Genomic DNA, 21,629 nt, shown 5'->3' on the forward strand with positions numbered 1-21,629 from the left:
TAGAAGAATCAAGTTGTGTCATGCACAGGTACAAATTCCCTATGATGAATGTGATCATTATATATACCCAGAAATGTACTAATAAAGGAACTTTAAAAAAAAAAAGGATTTACTCCAGGCCTACTTGACTTGTAGATAGCTATTTTTTTCCACATACATGAATTGTATCAAATGTCCTTTTTTTTTTTTTTTTTTGTCTTTTTCATTTTTATCGGTACCGGGGATCGAACTCATGACCGCCTGCTTGCAAGGCAGGTGCTTATGCCACTGAGCTAAATCCACAGCCCCCAAAATGTCCTCTTCTTATAAGAACATCAGTCCAGGCCCACTTTACTGATTTCATTTTAACCTAATTATTAACTTAAAAACCATTATCTCCAAATATGGTCACATTCTGTACACAAGGGATTAGGATCTCAAATTAAGTCTCCCCATGAACTTTTGGGAAGATGTAATTAGCCTAAAATACTATCTTTAAAATAATCCTTTCCTAGGGCTGGGGATATAGCTCAATGGCACAAATTCCTGACTGGCAAGCGCAAGGTCCTGAGTTAGACTTCCAGTACCAAAAACAAAACAAAACAAATCCCTGCTTGACCTGTTATCTATAACTGAATTATCCTAACCAAAATGGCTAGATTTATTTATTCATTTATTTATTTATTTTAGTTGTTGGGTTTTTTTTTTTTTTTAAAACAGGGTCTCACTAGTTCAGGCTGGCCTTGAACTGCTTGCGTAGCCCAGACTAGCCTGAACTCATGGAAATCTTCCTGCCTCAGCCTCTAGATCCTACCTCCACAGATCTACTAACTGGTATAGAAAACCTATCAGGCACAGGGAAGAACTCTGTAGTGGATACTGCGATATCCTACACCGAAACTGAAGCATGTATCCTATCTACCAGAGTGCTAGCTGCTGACAGGTCACAGCAAATTCCCATTCTACAAACTGCCAGCACTGCCACCTCCTCCAAGGTAGTGCTCCTCTGTGGCAGTGACTTCAATGACACAAAAGTCCGTGAACACATATAGGTGTCACCTCAGTTAGGGACATCTCTGAAGGCTACTTTAGCTCCAAGGCAACATGAATAGGCTGAGGCCTCTGAACCAAATGCATCACAATCGCCTCTCCCCTATCCAATCCTGCTTTCTCTCCTGCCCTCACAGAGGCTGATCCTGAGACCACATCCAATAAAGACCCTGTTCACAAATTCATCTTACAGTCTGCTTTTCAAGAAGCCTGACCTGGAGTACTTTCTATGCCTAACACTATAACAAACTTAACAACAAGAGGAAAAATGAACCAGGTACTGGGTTAATTTCCTCCTTCCCATCCTTGCTTTTCAACAATGCTGCTACTCCACCCACCCCTGCTGTCCTTCCATCTCCTTCTGCAGAAAGAAACCTGATAGACACCTGCTCCCCTACACAGTAGGGGAGCCTCAGCCCCAGCTCCTTGAGGTCTTGCAGTTACTCTTTTGAAGTCTGATCCTTTCGTTACTGGAGGACAGGAGAACCAAAATCGTAGAGGATTCCACCTAGAAGAAAAAGTTGCCAGCTGTCTGGTTGCTCCCCAACTGGCTCCCCCACACTGCGAGTCTGATCAAGGAAGCAGGAAGTGCTGCTCCTGAGGACAGAGACATGGGCCCAGCTGGCCAGGTCATCCTGCTGCTGTTCCTGCTGGGTGAGTCATAAGAGCTAGGAGAAGTTTCAGACTCAAAAAGCCATCATATCGATTTTATAGAATAATATTTTATCCATGGAAGAGTTACTAATAACATGGAAAGTTACTAATAACATGACCTGGGGAAAGTCCTCACAATATTACACTTAACAGGCAAGCATTCGAGCCACTGAGCTAAAGCCCCAGCTCCTGGCCAGCACTGTTCTAATGCTCTTGGATGAATATAACAATAAACAAAGCTAAGATTCTTCTCTTCATTGGACTTAGAATCAATGTTCATATAAATATGTAAGCTATAAAGCATGTCAGAAGGCAATAAATACTATGCAAGGAAAAAGGAATCTAAAGTTCAAGAACTTAACAGGGTGTGACAGTGCATGCCTATAATTCTACCATTCCAGAGGCTGAGGCAGGAGGGTTATCCAGACTTCAAGGCCAATGTTAGCTACATAGTGAGGTCCTATCTCAAAAACCAACCAAACAAAATAAGTTCAGGGGCAAAAGATACACTATAATTTTAAATAAGGTGGTCAAAGACAGCCTCACTAAGCAGTCATTTGAGCAAAGACTTAGAAGAGATGGGGGACATAACTCAATGCCACAGTACTTACCTACTGTATGCAAAGCCCTGGGTTCAAATCCCCAATATCATAAATAAATGGATAGACAGATGGAAAGGAGTAAGCTAGCTAAGAGGACCCACAAAATCTACATTTCAAACAGAGGGAACTGGAAGTGTCTCTGACAGAAGTCTGTTCATTTATTTTTCTGTCCTATGCTGATTTATAAGAAGAATGTGCTCAGAGAAGCAAATAGGTAACAGGTAGCTAAAAAAGAAAGAACTTTAAAATGCCAATTTAATTAAAACAGCATAAAATAAACACCATACAAATCTCAAAAGCATCTGAGCACACCACTGTATTTACAACCTAAAATCCGGGATATTGCTCATGATGACCTTGAGTCAAGTAAAAGTTAGATTACAGCGGCCTTAAAAGACAGGGCAGTGTGGAATTATCAAGACTCCTCTGACAGCTACAGTTAGCAATTCTGGCCTTCTGAGAAGACACTAGATACACAATGTATTACTATATGTTAATGCTCTGGCCTGTCTTCCTTAGGATCTCCTCCAGGCTCTTCCACCAGAATGAAAAATCTGCAGGCCGGTGAGTGGTCTTTACCTGGCTCCGTCCTCTGGGGTTTGAAACTGGAATAGGACACGGTCTAGTCCATGGAGGGGTCTGGCCCTAGAAAGGACACATTCAGATGATGTATGGATGGGGACCTGAGGAACAGGACTCCCAAATCTCCAGTCTCCTTCCTTTTCTTTCTCTAGTGTGTGGACGACGTGTATACTCAAGCCGCATTATGGGGGGCCAGGATGCCGCTGTGGGGAGATGGCCTTGGCAGGTCAGCCTACGCGTTAACCAGATACATATCTGCGGAGGTTCCCTCATCAGTGAGAGATGGGTACTAACAGCAGCACACTGCATCCAACGGTGAGTTCTAGCTGGTGGCCAGCCCGTGGCTGGTTTTCAACAAGTATTTGAACAATTTCAGACATGAATCCATAGACCAGTGGTGGCAAAACTATGGCATGCATGCTGTAGCAGACTGTTCATATCATGAAAGCTCTAAAATCTTTACCATGTTGGGTGTGGCGGTGCACATGTGGAAACCCAGCGCTTGAGAGGCTGAAGGAGGACTGCTGTGACTTTGAGGCCAGCCTGTGCTACACAGCAAGACTTTATGTCACAAAACAAAAATAATCAAACACAAAAAAAGAAAAAGCTTCACCATCACTGCCATAAGTGACTGAACATAGTCAGATGGGTCACTTTAAACTCCAAAACTAGGAGTTACTAGGCACAGGACATGGAATTTTCTTATTTTCTGCCATATCACTTCAGAAACACCAATCAGGATTTTTGTTTGTTTTTTGCTGCCAGGGATCAAACTCATACCTCACACTTGCCAGGCAGGCGCATAAGCCACTGAGCTAAATCCCTGGCCAATCAGGGGATTTTGTCTTAAACTTTTTTTTTTTTTAGGTCACAGAAGAGAAATTCCTAAGAAAATCAGAAATGATAAGGGAAAGTGCCACCAAGCACAATGGCACACACCTATAATCCCAACACTTAAGAGGTGGAGGCAGAACCAGACTAATCTACACAGCAAGAGCCTATCTCAAAAGAAAGGAAACTGGAATGTGTGGGCAGAGGGCTCAAAAAAAGATATTCTGAATAGAATGCTTGACAGAGTCTGGGAAGATGGCAGAACAGTAAGCAGCAGAGTAAACAGCCTCTCTGGGAAAAACAGTCCAGATGCTAGAATATAGCATTCTGGAGAAGACAAGAAGGAAAGAAGTGGGTCTCCTCAACCAGAAAGAAACTAAACTGAGAACTGAAGTCCACTGAGAGAATTTTAAAAGAAAGAAAGAAAACTTAAACAGAAGAAGGCAGTAGCTGGTGGCACTTTCACCAGAGCCAGAACCACCATACCAGAAGGGTTGTTGGAACCCAGAGATGCATGGGCACAATGAAGCTGGTGGCTAGCAAGCCCAAAGGTCTTGGTGGGAAGACATGGTGGCAGAGCGGAGCAGCAGATCAGAGAATTGCATTGGCTGGCAGTGAGTGTATGGGACTCAGTTCTCCCATGGGAGCGGGAGATTGGCCGGGTGCCATTTTGGAGTTGGGCAGGATAAGCCTGGAGCCAAAACTGCAGCGGCCTTCATTCAGCCACTCCTAGCTCAGAGCAGACTGGTGGGAATTGCTTGGACAGAGTCCTGCCCCTCTGCGCAGTCCAATAGCCACTGCCAAGGTTTCCCTAAAGCAATCCCTAACCAACCCCACCTACCCGGTTGCACACTGAAGTGGTGAAGACTCCCTGTGGTTAACCAGCTCCGAAGGGAGGGGCCAGCCTGACCTGCTTACACTCCAGTAGCTACTAGCAGACTGGGGAAAGCAACAAACAGCAGAAATATCTAGCCACATACTTCAGAATAATTATTACCAATACAGGAAATGCCAGGGACCCTGTTACCCACTTGTCCAGAAGAAACCAGGAACACGACAAGAGGAAGAAGCAAAAGGCAATCTCTGGCCTCCAAGCCAAGCAGTACTGGTCCAGGAGATGTAAACACAGAAGAGATTGGGAGTTGCACACCTGCAGTTTTTGAAGCAACAGCAACTGAAATACAGAGACAACTCCATGAAGCTATAAAAAAGAACTTAGAACAGACATACCATTACAGGTAAAAGAAGATATGAGAAACATAATGAATTGCTAAGCACTTCTAAAGAAGACACAGATGAAATAGAGCATAGAAAAAAGAGGGGAACCTTCAAGAATATAAAAAAAAAAAACTTAAGAGAACATGAAACAAATTCAAAGAGATTAACAGGAAATTAAAAAGTCCATCGAAAGCTGGCAAAACTGCTGAAAGAAACTAAAGATAGACTAGCAAACCTTGAAGACAGGTTTGCAGCTTTCAATTGCGAAAGGGAAGATCTCTTAAAAATAACAAGGAATTAGGAAGTAACAATACAAAGGCTACAAGATGACAAGAGGTTCTATAACTTAAGAATAAAAAACATGAGTAAGAAGCAGGGGTAAATACAAATGAAATACAAAGGCTATTTACAGAAATAATTAAAGAGAATTTTCCAAGCATAGGAAAAGGAAATGATATTCAGATATATGAGGCATACAGAACTCCAGCCAGCTATTACCAAAACAGATCTATATCCAGACATATAATAATCAAGATCCCAGAAATTCAACACAAGAGCAGAATATTAAAAGCTGTCAGAGAAAAAGAAACAGATCACCTATAAAAGAAAACCCATCAGAATCACAGCAGACTTCTCAACACAAACCATCAAATCAAGAAGAGCTTGGAGTGAAGTATTCCAAGTCCTGAAAGAAAATAACCTCCAACCCAGATTGATGTATCCTGAAAAACTATCACTCAAAATCAATGGAGAAACAATATGCTTCCATGACAGAGAGAAACTGGGGGAATTCATGATCACCAAACCAACCTTACAAAAAATAATGAAGGACATTCTAAGCAAGAGAAAAAAAGGCCATGGTTTCAGGAACAGTGGCACAGTGGCTCACTGAATGGGGCAGACAGTGGAATGAAGGGGAAAAGTAGACAACCAAGAGCAGAAAAATAACATGGCAGAGAACTGGCTATAATCACTAATATGGATGGCCTTAAATCACCAATAAAAAGAAACATAGGCAGAGTGGATCAGGAGATAGGGTATATCACTATGCTTGTTATGGTTTGAGACTGGTGGTCAATTTAACACCAGCTGGATTACATCAGCATGCATTGAGAGAAGATGCTCCACCTGAGGAGGGTTGCCAGGATAAATTAGGTGGAGAAGAAGGGAGGTGTTGGAAGGAATTGAGGTATTAAGGAGGCACTGTGGGTTCTCCTATGAGTTGCTGTCTGAGCTGTTGGTTCTCCTGGAGAAGCTCTGGTCTTCACATCGAGCATTGCTTCCTGGCTCCAGAGGGGAAGACATGTGCTGCCTGGTCTCCAGGATGAACTCGTCCCGCTGCTTCCTGGCACATACCTAACTGTGCTTATCAGAGGAGGAGCTTGGGCCTCCGTGTCACCGAGGACAGCTGTGGTGCCTTTCAGGACAGCCCTGCTCTTTGTTGTGTGACTTCTCGGCTCCAGTGTAGAACCCTCATCCCACTAGCACAGCTCCTTCATCCTGCTGGTATAGACTTTCTGGCTTCTACTGCTGATCCTTGGGTCTTCCCGGCACGAATCCGTAAAAGAGACTGGCGTGAGTCCTTCTTGTGGGCTCTGGACTTCCAGTTGGACTTGTGGAGGCATTGTCCTGAGCTCTGGGTTTTTATCTGGATTCATGTGGGACATTGCTGTGGGGTTTAGACTCTTGACTAAATAATGTATGTCTTTGGTGTTGCGGATAGATTTCCTGCATTCTCCTGTGTTAACGCCCGGTGACCATTATAAAAATATTATAAACTCCATGTCCTGATCTGAATTGTTCTCTGTGTACAACTCCTGACTACAACAATGCTCTATATAAGAAATACAATTAACCTGAAAGAGGGTTCATAGGCTGAAAGTCAAAAATGAGAGAACAATGCTCTGTGTGACAGGGAACCAGATAAAAGTAGGGATAGCTTGCCCTACTGCACAGATCTAGGCATCTGAACAGATGCAGATTGCCTAGAAAGCCATAACACTTTTATACAATGGAAAACTATTCAGCTAAAAAAAAGAAAGAAAGAAAGAAAGAAAGAAAGAAAACCTTGAGGCTCTTGTAGATAAACGGATACAACTTGAGATCATGCTCACGGGTAAAGGTTCAGAATCTCTTAGATAAGTAGCAAGCTGCCTCCCTAATCTAAAAACTAAAGAAGTTAGTAGGATGCAAAACGTACAATGCACCCTGAGAAAGTGAAAGGGGAAGAATTGTCTAAAAAGGGAAGGCAGTGGTCATTGTTAATCTTTTATCATGATTTGATAACCATATTGTTTTCATCATTCTGTTTATTTTTATTCTATTCCAGTTTGTCTACTCCTATTAGATTTGATGGCATGGACAGCTATTCCAAAGATAGCAGGATATACTATGGAATCATTTTTGATTTCCTATTAACTTGATTTAAGCCCAGTATTGCTTTCACTGTCTTGTTTTGACTGATTTTATTCTATTCTGTTTTGTTTGATAGTCTGAGGGTATAGGCAACTACTTCGAAGACAATAAAATTCACTATGATACCCATTTCGATTTGACTATTATCTTCTTTTGAAGTCCTGTAATGTCTCCAATGTTACATTTTTATTGGTTTTGTTCTGTACTGTTTTGTCCAATTTTATTATACTTGATGATATGGGCAATTCTTTTGAAGATAGCAAGAGGCATTATGATAACCACTGTTGATCACCTTGTATTTTGTTATTATGTCATGTACTATGTCCATCCTTTTGTTTTGACTATTTTGTTTTGTCACATTTGGTTTCTCTTCAAAATAAAAAAAGAAAAATACAATGTTTGACAGGTTTGCACATACTGAGAAGAGATTTATACTTCTGATGGACTTTTGGGGAAAAAATGGTAACAGTGATAGTATAAAGAAAACAAAAGTGGGACCACATGGCTAAATCCAGGAAGAGAAAAAAATCTTACAAGCAATGCATTCATACATCCCGATCTGAACAGTGGTGAACAATGCTGGTATAACCATAGGATCACATATAATAACCTTCATACTGAGCAATATTCCCAGTCCCCTTCTAATTTTGAGATAGGATCTCACTAAACCACTGAGTTGCCCAGAATGGATTCAAATCTGTGTTCCTCCTATCTCAGATTCCCTAACAGGGACAGTCAACTATGCCAGGTTTAACTTAAAAGTTTTGATAATATTGGTTTAAAAGATGAATGGAAAGAAAATAGGGGTAGTGCACCGTAATATATAAGAAAGCTCAATGTGAAAAGAAAACCTACCTATTTGGAAAGGATTTTTGGCGACTATCCTCAGACAAAGGACTTTTATCTAGAATGTATAAAGAACTGAAAAAAATCTGCCCCCTCAATGTAAAGACCCAATCAAAAATGGGCACCTGAGATGAGTACACAACTCTCAAAGAAATACAAATGGCAAATAAATATATGAAAAATGCTCAACATCACTGGTCATTCGAGATAGCAAATTAAAACAACACTGAGATTCCATCTCGCTCCAGAAAGAATGGCTAACACCAAGAAATCAACCAGTAACAAATGTTGGTCGGGTTGTGCAGACAAAAGAATCCTTCTCTGTTGTTGGTGGGAGTGTAGACTGGTATAAACACTGTGGAAATCAGTGTGCATATTCTTCAAATTAGGATTAGACATTCCATTCAATCCAGCTATTATTTCCCTTTTAGGTATCTGCCCAGAAGAACTGAAACCATCATACCACCATGATATATGTGTATCCATGTTTATAGCTGCAGAATTTGTAATTGCCAGATCTTGGAAACAACCCAAATGCTCATCAATTGAGGAATGGTTTTTTTTAAATGTGGTATTTTTATGCAATGGAATACTACTCAGCCACAAAGAATGATAAACTTGAGGCTTTTATAGGAAAATGATGCAACCAGAAACTATATTTATAAATGAAATAAATCAGATTTGCATGTGTAAACATCTATTGTCTCCCCAGTGTAAGAAACTAAAGAGTAAATAAGACCTAAAAGTTACAACAGATATAGTAAAAGGTAAAGAAACTGCTCAAAGGGAAATTATATTGTTTGATCAATTTTGCATGCCTGTATGTGGTAAGCTGAACAACTTATTTTGAAGATAACAATATGCAACATAATAACAACTGTTAAATTCCTATCATCTTGGTTTGAAATTCTACATTGCTATTGGTTTTGTTGTTGTTGTTGTTGTTATGCTTTTGTTGTTTTGTTTGCTTTTTTTCTTTTTCTGTTCTCTTTAAAATTAAAAAAAGCAAGCAAGCAGGCAAGCAAGCAAGCAAGCAAGCAAGCTAGTTAGCTAGCTCCATCCTCGGTGTTCACCTGTTATCCCAGTGTGTTAAGAGTCTGAAGCAAGAGGAATGTAAGATCAAGGCCAGCCTAGGAACCTAGGAAGGCTGTCTCAAAATAAGCTTTAAAAAAGCACAAGGGACACAGCTACGTAGTAAAGTCCTTATTGGTTCAATTCATAGTATCAAAGGAGGAGGAAGCGGAGGAGGAAGAAGAAAAGGAAGGCAGGGAGTAGGAGGAAGAGGAAGCTCAATCCTCACCTTTTATGTCAGGAATTGAATATTCTAAAGTTGGGGGGTCAAGAAATAGCAGTATACAAGATTTCTTGAAAATACTTGGGGAGAGCCAGAGATTTAGCTCAGTGGCATGAGCACTTGCCTGGCAAGTGCAAGGATGTGAGTTCAATCCCTGGTACCAAAAAAAAAAAAAAAAACAAAAAAGAAAATACTTGGGAAAATTAAAAGAGATGAGTTTAAAAGAGATGAAAATGATTGCCTTGAATAGTGAAAATTAAGATCCTGGAACAGCAAGCTTCTGTTTTTATTTCTTTATTTTGTGTGATTTATCAAAATACCTAAAAATTTAAATTTGTATATGTATAACCTGCATTATGCTTTGCTTAAATGTTTATTTAGAAATAAAGGCTTAGTGTTCAGAACAGAAATCAAACCTGGCGATAAACATCAATGATATTAAACATACAGTGGTAGTGAAACCACAGGGAACAGGAAAGGTATGCAAGAGAGAAAATGCAGGATATAAACATAAAAGATGAGAGCATGGAAGTATTCAAAGGCTAGGAGGGAAGAGAAAAAGGGACAAATCAACCCCAGTCTAAGATTAACCTAACCCTGGTTAAATTACTATGTGCTGCCCTCCTTTTTTCACTGAGTGTTACTTACTGGCACCTTGTTCTGAGCCACCTATAGGCCATAAGCTCCCTTTCTTTTATGATATCCTCTTTTTCCCCTTAGGTCAATGATATTTGCATATACTGTATGGATGGGATCTATTAAAGCAGGATACTCAAGTCATGTCACAGAGTACCTAATATCCAAAATCATCATCCATCCGAAACACGAGGATAAAAACGCAGACATTGCTTTGCTAAAACTGTTCTCCCAAGTCACCTTCACTTCTCTCATCCTGCCCATCTGCTTGCCCAGTATCACAAAGCAGCTAAAAATTCCAGCTTCTTGTTGGGTGACTGGATGGGGACAAGTTTCAACAGATACAGGTGAGAATTGGCAAAAAGAAGGGTTGGTTTACCAGTGATAACAAACCTTTTAGAGCTTTCAGTGGTAACACACTGCCCACTTTGGCATGCATGCTACAGGTTCACCACCATGGTTTTATGTTACCCTTTTGTACCTATTCCAGAACATTCACATTCTAGGCATATCCTCACTACAGCAAATATTTTTCAACAAAACCAGGCCAAACTAAAGATATTATGTGTATGTAAGTCTTCAAAAATGTGGGTTTTTTTGACATTTACATATTTATCCCATTTATTATTATATCCTGCTGAAAATCTGCTACCTGGAAGAGCAGACACTAACAATTTAAATACATAATCACCTCTCTCAAAAAGAGGCTCATCATTAGCCAAAGCAATCAGGCAAGGGGAAGAAATAAAAGAGATACATATAGGAAAGGAAGAAGTCACATTACCACTATGTGGCTGATATGATTCTTTATAAAGAAGACTCAAAAAATTCCATTAAAAGACTCCTAGAATAAATAAGAAAATTCAACAATGTAGTAGAAAATAAAATCACACCAAAATAAGTACTATTTCTAAACCCACTGAGAAAGAAATTAGAAAAATAATACCATTCACAATAGTAGAAAGGAAAATTAAATACTTAAGGAATTAACCAAGGGGGCCAGAGATTTAGTTCAGTGGTATAAGTAGCTGCCTGGCAAGCGCGAGGTTGTAACAAGTTCAATCCCTGGTACCCCCCACCCCAAATTTAACCAAGGAAGTGAAAGACTTAAATAAAAAAGGAAATCGAAAAGGACAGCAGAAAAACAGAGAGGCATCTCATTTGTAGATAGGCAGAACCAACACTGTCTAAAGGACAATACTCCCCAAACTGATTTTAATGGAATCTCAATCAAAATATCAACAAAATTCCTTACACAACAACCCTAAAATTCAGATGGAAAAAGAAGAGGCTCAGAATAGAAAAAATAATCTTACACAACATGAGCAAAGTTATACTACAAAGTATAGTGATACTCATAGCACAGCACTGCACAAAAAGACATGAGGACCCATGGAATACAACAGAGAATACGAAAACAACCCCAGGCATATTTAATCACCTAATCTTTGACAAAGGGGCCAAAAAACATATACTGGATTCAAGGCAGCTTCTTTAGCAAATGGAGCTGGGAAAACTGGGAATTCAACATGCAGAAGACTGAAGCTAGACTCATTATCTTTCACCATGCACTAAACTAAAATCAAAATGGTTCAAAGATCTAAATAGTGAACAGAAACAACCTGCTGGAAGATAAGGTAGGTAAAACTAAGTCACAAGGACATTCTGAACAGAACTCTAATTACACTAGAAATAGTATCAAAAGTCAACAAATGGAATCTTACCAAATTAAAAAGTTTCTACCAGGCGCAGTGGCACACGCCTGTAATCCCGACACTTAGGAGGCTGAGGCAAGAGTATCATTGCAAATTTGAGACCTGTCTGGGCTACAAAGTGAGCCCAAGGCCAGCCTGAACTGAATAGTGAGAACCTGTCTCAAAAAGACAAAAACAAATAAATAGCTTCTGCACACAAAGGAAATACAGTGAAGACACAACCTACAAAATGGGAGAAAAACAAAAACAAAATAAAATTTACCAGCCATACTTCATACAGGGTTAATATCTAGAATATACAAAGAACTCAAAAACCTAGACCTATAAAATAAAACAATACCAAAATAAAAGACCCAATAGGCAAGTGAAGTACATAGAAACTTTTCAGAAGTACACATGGCCAATAAATACATAAGTATCACTAGCCATTAGAGAAATGCAAATTAAGACAACACTAAGATTCCATTTTACCCCAAAAAAGAATGGTCATGATCAAGAAATCAAATAATAATAAATACTGGTGAGGCAGTGGGGAGATGGGAGAATTGTTGGTGAGCATGTAACAACCACAATGGAAATCAGTATGGAGATTCCTTAAAAACAAAATACAAATTCCATTTGATCCAGCTATTCCCCTTCTAGGTATCTTCCTGTAAAAGGTAAAAGTATCTTCCTGAAAAAGGTAAAAGTATCACTGTATAGTGAGAGTCATGCATACATAGTCATGTTTATAGCAGCAACTCACAAAGCTACATCTTGGAAGCAGCCTCTATGTGGCATCAAAAGTGAATGGCTAAAGAAAGTGACATTTACACATGGGACACACTGTGACATAAAGACAAACCTGACACATTTGTAGAAAAATGGATGCACTTTGAATCCACAATGTTAAGTAAAATAATCACACATGTAAGCTTAAAAATTGCATGGTTTCTCTTATATGAGAAACCCAAAGAAAGAAAGAAAAGGACAACAGAAAATACTACAAAGAGACAGATCTTTAGCAAATGGAAAGGGGACTAAGAGATGGAGGAGGAGAGGGAAAAGGAATGTAAAAAGTAAGATGTGTTGTCTACAATCATTAACTACCTCAATGAATGTATTCATAATGTGCCACAAACATGGAGTAATGTTTTAAAATCACTAATAAAAAGAGGTTTGTTACTTTGACTTAAAAGTTTGGGGACAGTTCAGTATTATTAATGTTTTTTAAACTGTTACATAAATTTTTTCCCAAGATTAAATAAACACAGGAGCTGACCTGGGAGCAGGAAAGTTTTAGAATACACATCCTTAATCAGAAGTTATCAAAATTACTTTTTATTTAGGATACTGACAACAAGAGAAAATGCTCAAACAGAAAAGATTTTGAATTATCTGTTTCAGAATTAACTATGTCAAAAATTCCTTCTATGAGAAAATATGGCTGGGTGTGGTAGCTCATGTCTATAATCCCAGCACTTGGGAGGCTGAGGCAGCAGGATCTTTGGGTGTTCAAGACCAGCCTGGGCTACAAAGTGAGCCCAAAGCCAGCATGAACTGCATAGCAAGACCCTTTCTCAAAAAGACCAAAAAAAGAAAAAGATAAGAAAGAAAACAGGATGATTGGAAAGTCACTTATTTGCCCCAGTACTTCCCAGCTTGCTTTAACCTTTCATTTCCATTTTCTTCTACAGCCGGTACTTACGCGTCTACCCTCCAGGAAGTAGAAATACCCATTATTAACCGCCAGTACTGTGAATACCTCTTTAACCCAATTGGCATCTTCCTCCCAGAACTGGAGCCAGTCATTAAGGAAGATATGATTTGTGCTGGAGATATACAAAGCGGGAAGGATAGCTGCAAGGTGACTGTTGGCACTTGGCACTATATTTTAAGACATCTTAATTTTAATCCAAGTTTTCCTACCTGTAAATAACAGCAAACTGGAAGCCAGGAAATAAAGGATCTGACAGTAATTCTTATGTTACCCTGGACACTTAAAACATCAATCGCTTCCATTTCTAGACCAATATTAACCACTGATCATTAGATTTACAGTTATATACATTTTCATGAATATACTGACGCTGATACACAATTGCCAAATTTTAATTTTTGTATGCACATTTCAGTATATACTTTTAGTTTTTGTTTTTCTAATCAGATTTTATTGATACATTTTAGATATACATAATGATCACATGCATCATAGAAAATTTGTACCTGTACATAACTTTTTTCTTCCCATTTTACTGCCCTCCCTTCAGCTCCTCCTCCCTTCTCCCATTTACAAAAGCTTTGTTTCCACTTTTTTCCTTCTCTCATTTTGTTTTTACTTTTCCCTTCTTGCCTTTCTCTTCCTAGCTGCCCTCCCCATTTGAATATTTTTCTCCTATTTCACAGTGTCTATTATACACTTTGGTTCTTATTTATACTTTCGGTTTCTCACACAAGAGAAACAATGCAGTATTCATATGTGTGTCCAATTTATCCTAAAAAGGTATTAAGTTTATCCTCCTTTATGGCAGAGCAGTACTCCATTGTATAAAAAAAAAAAAAAAACCCCACATCTTCTTTAGCCAGTTACCAACTGATATGCATATGGGCTGTTTCCAATATCTGGCTATTTCAAACTGTGCTGCTATAAACATGAGTGTGCATATATTGCTGTGCCATGTATTGCTATGCTATGATGCTTCTGATTCTTTTGGGAAGATATCAAGAAGAAGAATAGCTAGGTTAAAAGGAATCTCTAGTTACTAGTTCTAGTATTTTGAGAAATCTCCACACTGATTTCCACAGTGGTTATACCAATCACACTTCAACCAATAGTGAAGAAGGGTTCCCTTTTCCCCACAGCCCCTCCAGCATTTGTTGGTGGTTGCTTGATGACAACCGTTCTTTCTGGGGTGAAATGGAGTCTCCACATTATTTTAATTTTCATGTCTTAAGTGACTAGTAATGTTGAACATTTTTCAGTGTATTTCTTCTACTGCTTCATAACAGAAGTGTATATTCATCTCCAATGCCCTCTTTTGGAATGGGTCTCTCAATCAGGGATGTCTGGTCTTTTTGAGTTCTTTATATATTCTAGATAGTAATTATTCCTTTATCTAAGGAACAGCTTGCAAAAGTTTTTTCCCACATTGTGAATTATTTCTTCACTCTGTGGATGGTTCCCATTGCTGTGCAAAAGCTTTTTAATAAGATGAGATCCCAGTTTGTTATTTGTCATAGTTCCCATGTGATTGGGGTTTTGTTCATAAATTCTTTGCCTACATCAATGTCTTTAAGAGTTTCCCTACTCTATCTTCTAGCAGATATAGTATGTATTTGAATATTTAGATACTTAATCTATTTCTATTTTAGTTTAGTGCATAGTGAAAGATATGGGTGTCATTTTATTTATTTTTTTTTTGTCTTTTTCCTTTTTATTGGTACTGGGGATCGAACTCATGACTGCCTGCTTGCAAGGCAGGCACTTATGCCGCTGAGCTAAAACCCCAGCCCCATGGGTGTCATTTTAATCTTCAGCATGTAAAAAGTTAGTTTTCCCAGCACCCTTTATTAAAGTGGCAGTATATACTTATAAATATGTCATTCTGTTGTCTTTTGGTCATAACTGATGAAATGTCAGGAACTGGGGGTACAGCTCCATGTTAGAACTCTTGCTTAGCATCTACAAAGCCCTTGGTTCCATCCCCCGCACCACAAAATGAATGAATGAATGAATGAAAGAAGTAGGAAAGTTCCTAGGAACAAAAGAATGTACTTTTTTCTCAAGAGCATATGGAATAGTCTTCAGAACAGAACATATGCTAAACTGTAAAATAAGCCTTCATAAAATATTTTCCAACTACTGTGGAATAAAATTAAAAAGAAATAACAAAGAACTAAGGAAAGATAAGATATGGAAATTAACATGATCTCAAATATCTAATAGGTCAAAAAAGAAATCACAGCCAGATATAATGGTACATGCCTATATTCCCAGTTTTTCTTTCTTTCTTTTTTTTTTTTTTTTTTTTTTTCCTTTTAGCAGAGTGAGAAGCAGAGGAGACAGGGTCTTGCTATCTAGTTCAGGCTGACCAGGACTTACTGTGTTGACCAGGTTGCCTCAAACTCTCAATAATCCTCTTGCCTCACCCTCCTGAGTGCTGGGATTACAGGGATCACCACACCCAGCAATCCCAACATGGCAAGAGAATCACAAAGTCGAGTAATAAATACACGAGTACCAAATCTTATGGATGCATCTAAAGTATTGTTCAGAATGAAATATATAGCAGTAAACAGCCATATTAAAAAAATCTCAGGGGCTGGGGGTTTAGCTCAGCGGCATAAGCACCTGCCTTGCAAGCAGGCGGTCATGAGTTCGATCCCCGGTACCAATAAAAATGAAAAAGACAAAAAAAAAAATCTCAAATAGGGGCTGGGGATTTAGCTCAGCGGCATAAGCACCTGCCTTATAAAGCAGGCAGTCGTGAGTTTGATCCCTGGTACCGATAAAAAGGAAAAAGACAAAAAAAATCTCAAATAAATAACCTAATATTTGACATTAAGACACTATGCAAAGGGACTAGAGATGTACCTAAGTGATAAGAGTACTTGTCCAGAAAGAATAAACAGATGCAGATGTCTGTATTCATAGTACCAAGGAAGAAAGATGCAAGAGGATTACAAATTTGAGTCTTGTCTCAACAATTTAGCAAGACCCTGTCTCTAATTTTAAAGATAAATTTTAAAAACTGGAGTTATAGCTCAGTGATCGAATACCCTTGTATTTGACCCTCAGTACTAAAAAGACAGAAAAAGAAACAATGAAACAGAGAAAGACACAGCAAGAGAGAGATAAAGGTAGATGAAATATTATTATAAACAAGTATACGCCAATAAATTAGATAACTAAAAGATAGAGGCAAATTCCTAGAAACATACAAACTATTGGGGCTAACCCAAGAAAAACATACAATCCAAATAGAAACAAAACAAGAGATTGCATTAGTACTATTTACAATAGTACAAAAAATACTTAGGAGGGGCAAAGGGTGTAGCTCAGTTGGAGAATGCATGCTTACCATGAACAGGATCCTGTGTTCAATCCTCAGCACCAAATAAAATAAAATACGTAATAATAAATTTCACAAAAGAAGTAGAAAACTTGTACTCTGAAAACTATAAAACATTTTTAAAATTAAAGAAGAGACAACTAAATGAAAAGACATTCTAAGTTCTTTAATCAGAAGACCTCATTTAAATGAATTTTCTAAGAGGATTTGTAGTTTAACACAATCTCTCCCAAAATGTCAGCTGGCTTCTTTGCAGATGCTGAGAAGCTAAGAATAAAATATAGAAATTCAAGGGACCCAAAACAATCTTAAAGATGTTGAATGTCTCACACTTACTGATTTTCAAAACTTATTACAAAGCAATAGTAATCAACACACTGTAGTACTGGTGTAAGGCTAGACACATACAGATGAATAGAAAAGAACTGAGTCCAAAAACAAACTTTTATAGTTAATTAATTTTAGATACCAGTATCAAAATAATTTATGAGCAAATAGTCATTTCAACAAATAATGCTAGATAGCCATATGCAAAAGAATAAACTTGGACACCTACCATACACAAGGATTAACTCACAATGAACCTGACTTAAATATAAGAACTAAAATCGTAACACTATTGGAAGAAAGTACAAGTAAATCCTTGTGACTCTGATTTGGCAGTTTTTCCTTAAATATAATACTAAAAGTATAAGCCAGAGTTTTATAAAATTCAAAGCTTTTGTGTCCCAGTGGACAGCATGAAGTAAAAAGTTAACCTATGAAATAGAAGAAAATATTTCTTTGCAAATCATACTTACATGAAATCTCTATCTACAACATATGAAGAATACTTGTATCTCCACAATAAAAAGACAACACAATTTTTTTTCAATGGCAGGGAATCAAAAAGCACATGAAAAAAATTCTATCAGTAGCCACCAGGGAAATGTAAATCTAACCCACAATGAGATACTTCATACTCAGATGGCAGTGATCAAGGCAGAATTGGCAAAGATGCAGAAAAGCTGGCACTTTCATAGACTGTTTGTAGGTAGAACATTGCAGCTTCTTTGGAGAACTGGCACTTCCTCCAAAGGTGAGTTAACCATATCAGGAATACCATTCCTAGATAATTCCTTAACTTAGTTACTCTTGTTGCTGAGACAAAATACCCAACCCCTGAAGTTACAAAGGGAAAGGTTTATTTAGTTTATTCAGTCCAAAGGGGCTGGCTCCAAGGTAGAATGGCACATGGCAGGGGACAAATGGTTCATGAAGACAAAGAAGGCAAAAACAAGGGGGTTTCACAGTGTCTTTCTGCCCCTATATCTTATTGGGGAGGTGCCAAACCAATCAGTGGACTCATCCAGCAATCACTTGCCCTTAATCCCAGCATTATACACTCTAGATTCTGCCACCGCTGAAAAAGCTCTATGACCATATAAGGCTTTAGGAGGACATCTAGACACAAATATTAACAATACCTAAGAGAAATTAAAACAGCCCACATACAAATCTATGCATGAATGTTCACAGCAGCCTGATTTCTTAATAGTTTCAAAGTGGAAAACCCCAAAATGCCCACCAGCTAACGCATGGGCTAACAAACAATTGTAGTATATCGATGTAATTACTCAACCATAAAATAAAATAGGGTACTGATGTATGTTGTCACACAGGGATGAACCTTGAAAAAATATGCTAAATTAAAGAAGGCAGTTCTAAAGACCACATATTGTATGAATCTATTTATATGAAATAGCCACCAACGAAGAAATTCATAGAAACAAGAAATAGATTACCAGTCCATCTAGGGCTAGGAGAGTTGGAAAGAAACAGGGCTGATAACTAATGAGAATAGGTTTTAATTTTTATAAGTGAGGAAAATGTTCTAACATGGGTTGTGGGGGCATGGTGATACAAAACTATAATCCCAGTACTTAGGAGGCTGAGGCAGGAGGAGACCAGCCTAAACTACATAGCAAGACCCTGTCTTCAAAAAAGAAAAAGAAAGAAAAGAAAAGAAAGAGAAGGAGGTAAGAATAAAGGCATAATAATGGTCGCATGACCTTGTAAATACACTAAAAACTGGGGCTGGGGATTTAGCTCAGTGGAATGAGTGCCTGCCTGGCAAGTGCATGGTCGTAAGTTCGATCCCCAGTACCAAATAAATAAAGTTTAAAAAAATGCCACACAAGCACTTGTATGCAAGTTCCACTAAAAGTGAGCTCCTCCTGTCAGCCTACCAGCATATGATCTGAGAATCAATTCCCAACACATATCGTAAGCATTTCTTGGGAGGATGATAGTATGCAATACAGCAAATATGGGGGATTTCCTTCTATCTTATCTTTGAAACCCAGTATTATTTTCACTGTTTTGCTTTATTCAGTATTCTCTTTTGATTGGTTTTATTGTTTTCTTTTTGGTTTGATTCTGCTATACTTGATAGAATGGACAACTATTGTGAAGATAACAAAATATACTATGGTAGTTATTGTTTTCCTAGTATCCTGCTTTGAAGTTCTGTACCAAGTTTGCTGCTTTGTTTTGATTAGCTTTGTTCTGTTGGATTTCACTACCTTTAAAATAAATACCTGCGCACTTCAGATTCGTCAATTGCATGGTATTTGAATTATAGTTAAAACCTGTTACAAAAGAAGCAAGATTAAGAAATATACTAACTACTATTACTCATTTCATGTAAGAAATAATTTTAACAGAAGAAAAAAGCCAAAACTGAAGAACTGAAAGATAAAAGCAGTTCATTCAACTGGACAAATTTAACTTTGTGAAAGATAAATGTGTTGAGTGAAAAGTTATCACATTAATGTTACCTGCTTTATCACATATTACATGAATATTCTGAAATTAGCAGTGTGTTCTGCTAAGGTCCTCACCAATTTAAAATTCTCCGCTCCTAGAACCCCAGCAGCAGACTCCAGCTCAGCAGTGTTGAGTCTCATGGCTCAGTTCTAAACTCCATCCCTTGTGACTATTCTCTCCTCATGTTCTTTTCCAGTATACTCATGACCTTTATCTCTGCTTCAGGGTGACTCCGGGGGACCTCTGTCATGTCTCATTGATAATGTATGGATCGTGATAGGAGTGGTAAGCTGGGGAACAGAGTGTGGTAAACTTCCCGGGGTCTACGCCAATGTGACCTACTATCAGGAATGGATTGATGCCACTATCTCAAGAGCGGAAGTCTTAAAGGCCACCAATCTGGACTTCTCTGACCTCCTGTTGTATATACTACTACTTTCTCTGGCTCTCCTGGGACCCTGTGGTGCCCCTGGGCTTGACACAGTGTGGGGAGAGTGAGCAGCACAGTTGAAGCTGCAGACTATAGAACTGGGATGGGAATGCAAGGACACTGAATCCCTGCGGTAGAGAACTCACAGAAGAGTAATGGAAACCCTGGGTGGCTTTACTTAAAGAGTCTGAAATGATCTTGCTTCTGAAGTTATGGATTCTGTAAGTGAATTTTAGTAAAAGGAATGTGAACAACTAAGAAATAAAGCTGTCATCTCTATGTCCGTGACCAAGTCATCTAGGGCAGAAAGGATGACCTCTATGACGTAAGAGCTACTGGAGAAGCAGGCAAGGTAAAGTACCTGGGATAGCAAAAGCGAAGGTCCTCAAGAATTACGAACTATGTTAAGGTATATGGTACCTACAGGCAGCATCATAGGCTTCTTATCTGTCTATAATTCTCACCTCCTCTACTATCTTGTGTTTCCCTTCTAATCCCCTGCTAGCCCTCCAGATACAACGAAGGGTAAAACGTACTTATGTAGTTCAACTCTGTATTTACTGTCAAATTTTTGTTTTAAAACACCAGCATGAAGCCGGACGTTGTGGTACACACTTGAAATCCTAGCACTCAGGAGGCTGAGGCAGGATTCCTATAAATTCGAGGTCAAACTGAACTACACAGTGAGACCCTATTTCAGAAAAAAAACCCAACCAACCAAAAAAATCCAAAACTGAGTCAAAAACCTCAATGCGACCTAATACTACAAGTAAATTAATGCTATGATTTCAAGAACTGAGTCTTGGGTTTCAATAAATTGGGCCTGTCCAGGCTATTTTATGTCCACTCCTATAGTAAAGAAAAGATGATAAATTATTCTTCCTATTTCTAAACAATCACATGACCTATCTTATTCCTTTTGCGTCTAGGCCTCCAGGAGCTTAGAGCTAGGTTTTGTACTTCATTGCAGTCATTATCTATATCCTTGATTTCCCAGTATAATTCCACTTATACGCCTAAAAGTCATCCTTTATTTCTCCTATGACTTATTTATTGCAGCTATGTCTATTATGATAAGTCAACTTCCAAAATTTTTCTGGATAAATAAATGCATTCAGTCAGGCGTAGTGATACATTCCTGTAATCCCAGCATGTAGGAGGGTGAGGTAAGAGGATCACCATGTGTTTGAGCATAATGAGACTGTCTTAAAAAAATAAAATGCAGTTAATAGGAGGGGTAGAGCCCCATAACCACAACTTGCATTTAGACTGTCACTACAGACTCCTAACTGGTATTTTCCAGTTCTCACACTTCAAGTCACATAGACATAATCAGGTCACATATTTTAATCTACTTAGTTAATCTCTGTCTTTGAACTGGTATAATCAGATCATTTACATTTAATGAAAATATATTAAGTTCCATGATTTTTAAAAAAAAAAATTTTTTTTTGAGACAGGGTCTCACAATGTAGTGCGGGATGGCCTTGAACTCTCTCACATAGCCCAAGTTGACCT

The 21,629-nt window shown here is 38.4% G+C and overlaps 2 protein-coding genes across 3 annotated transcripts in view; one reads left to right on the top strand and one right to left on the bottom strand.

Annotated features, from left to right (window-relative positions):
- The window catches only part of Sh3d19 (SH3 domain containing 19), a 189,257-nt gene that overhangs the window by 148,112 nt on the left and 19,516 nt on the right, over positions 1-21,629 (bottom strand). The gene's annotated exons all lie outside the window — the stretch shown is intronic.
- On the top strand, positions 1,152-20,274 carry Prss48 (serine protease 48). Its single transcript, XM_003476808.2, has 7 exons — positions 1,152-1,306; positions 1,397-1,683; positions 2,805-2,849; positions 3,020-3,182; positions 10,192-10,454; positions 13,499-13,668; positions 19,907-20,274. Exons 2-7 carry the CDS (start codon positions 1,641-1,643, stop codon positions 20,177-20,179), a joined length of 957 nt encoding a protein of 318 aa, XP_003476856.2. The 5' UTR covers positions 1,152-1,306; positions 1,397-1,640; the 3' UTR covers positions 20,180-20,274.

Source organism: Cavia porcellus, unplaced genomic scaffold, assembly GCF_034190915.1.
Source record: "Cavia porcellus strain 051 isolate PalLab524CR breed Dunkin Hartley unplaced genomic scaffold, mCavPor4.1 scaffold_14, whole genome shotgun sequence".
Lineage (NCBI taxonomy): Eukaryota > Metazoa > Chordata > Mammalia > Rodentia > Caviidae > Cavia > Cavia porcellus.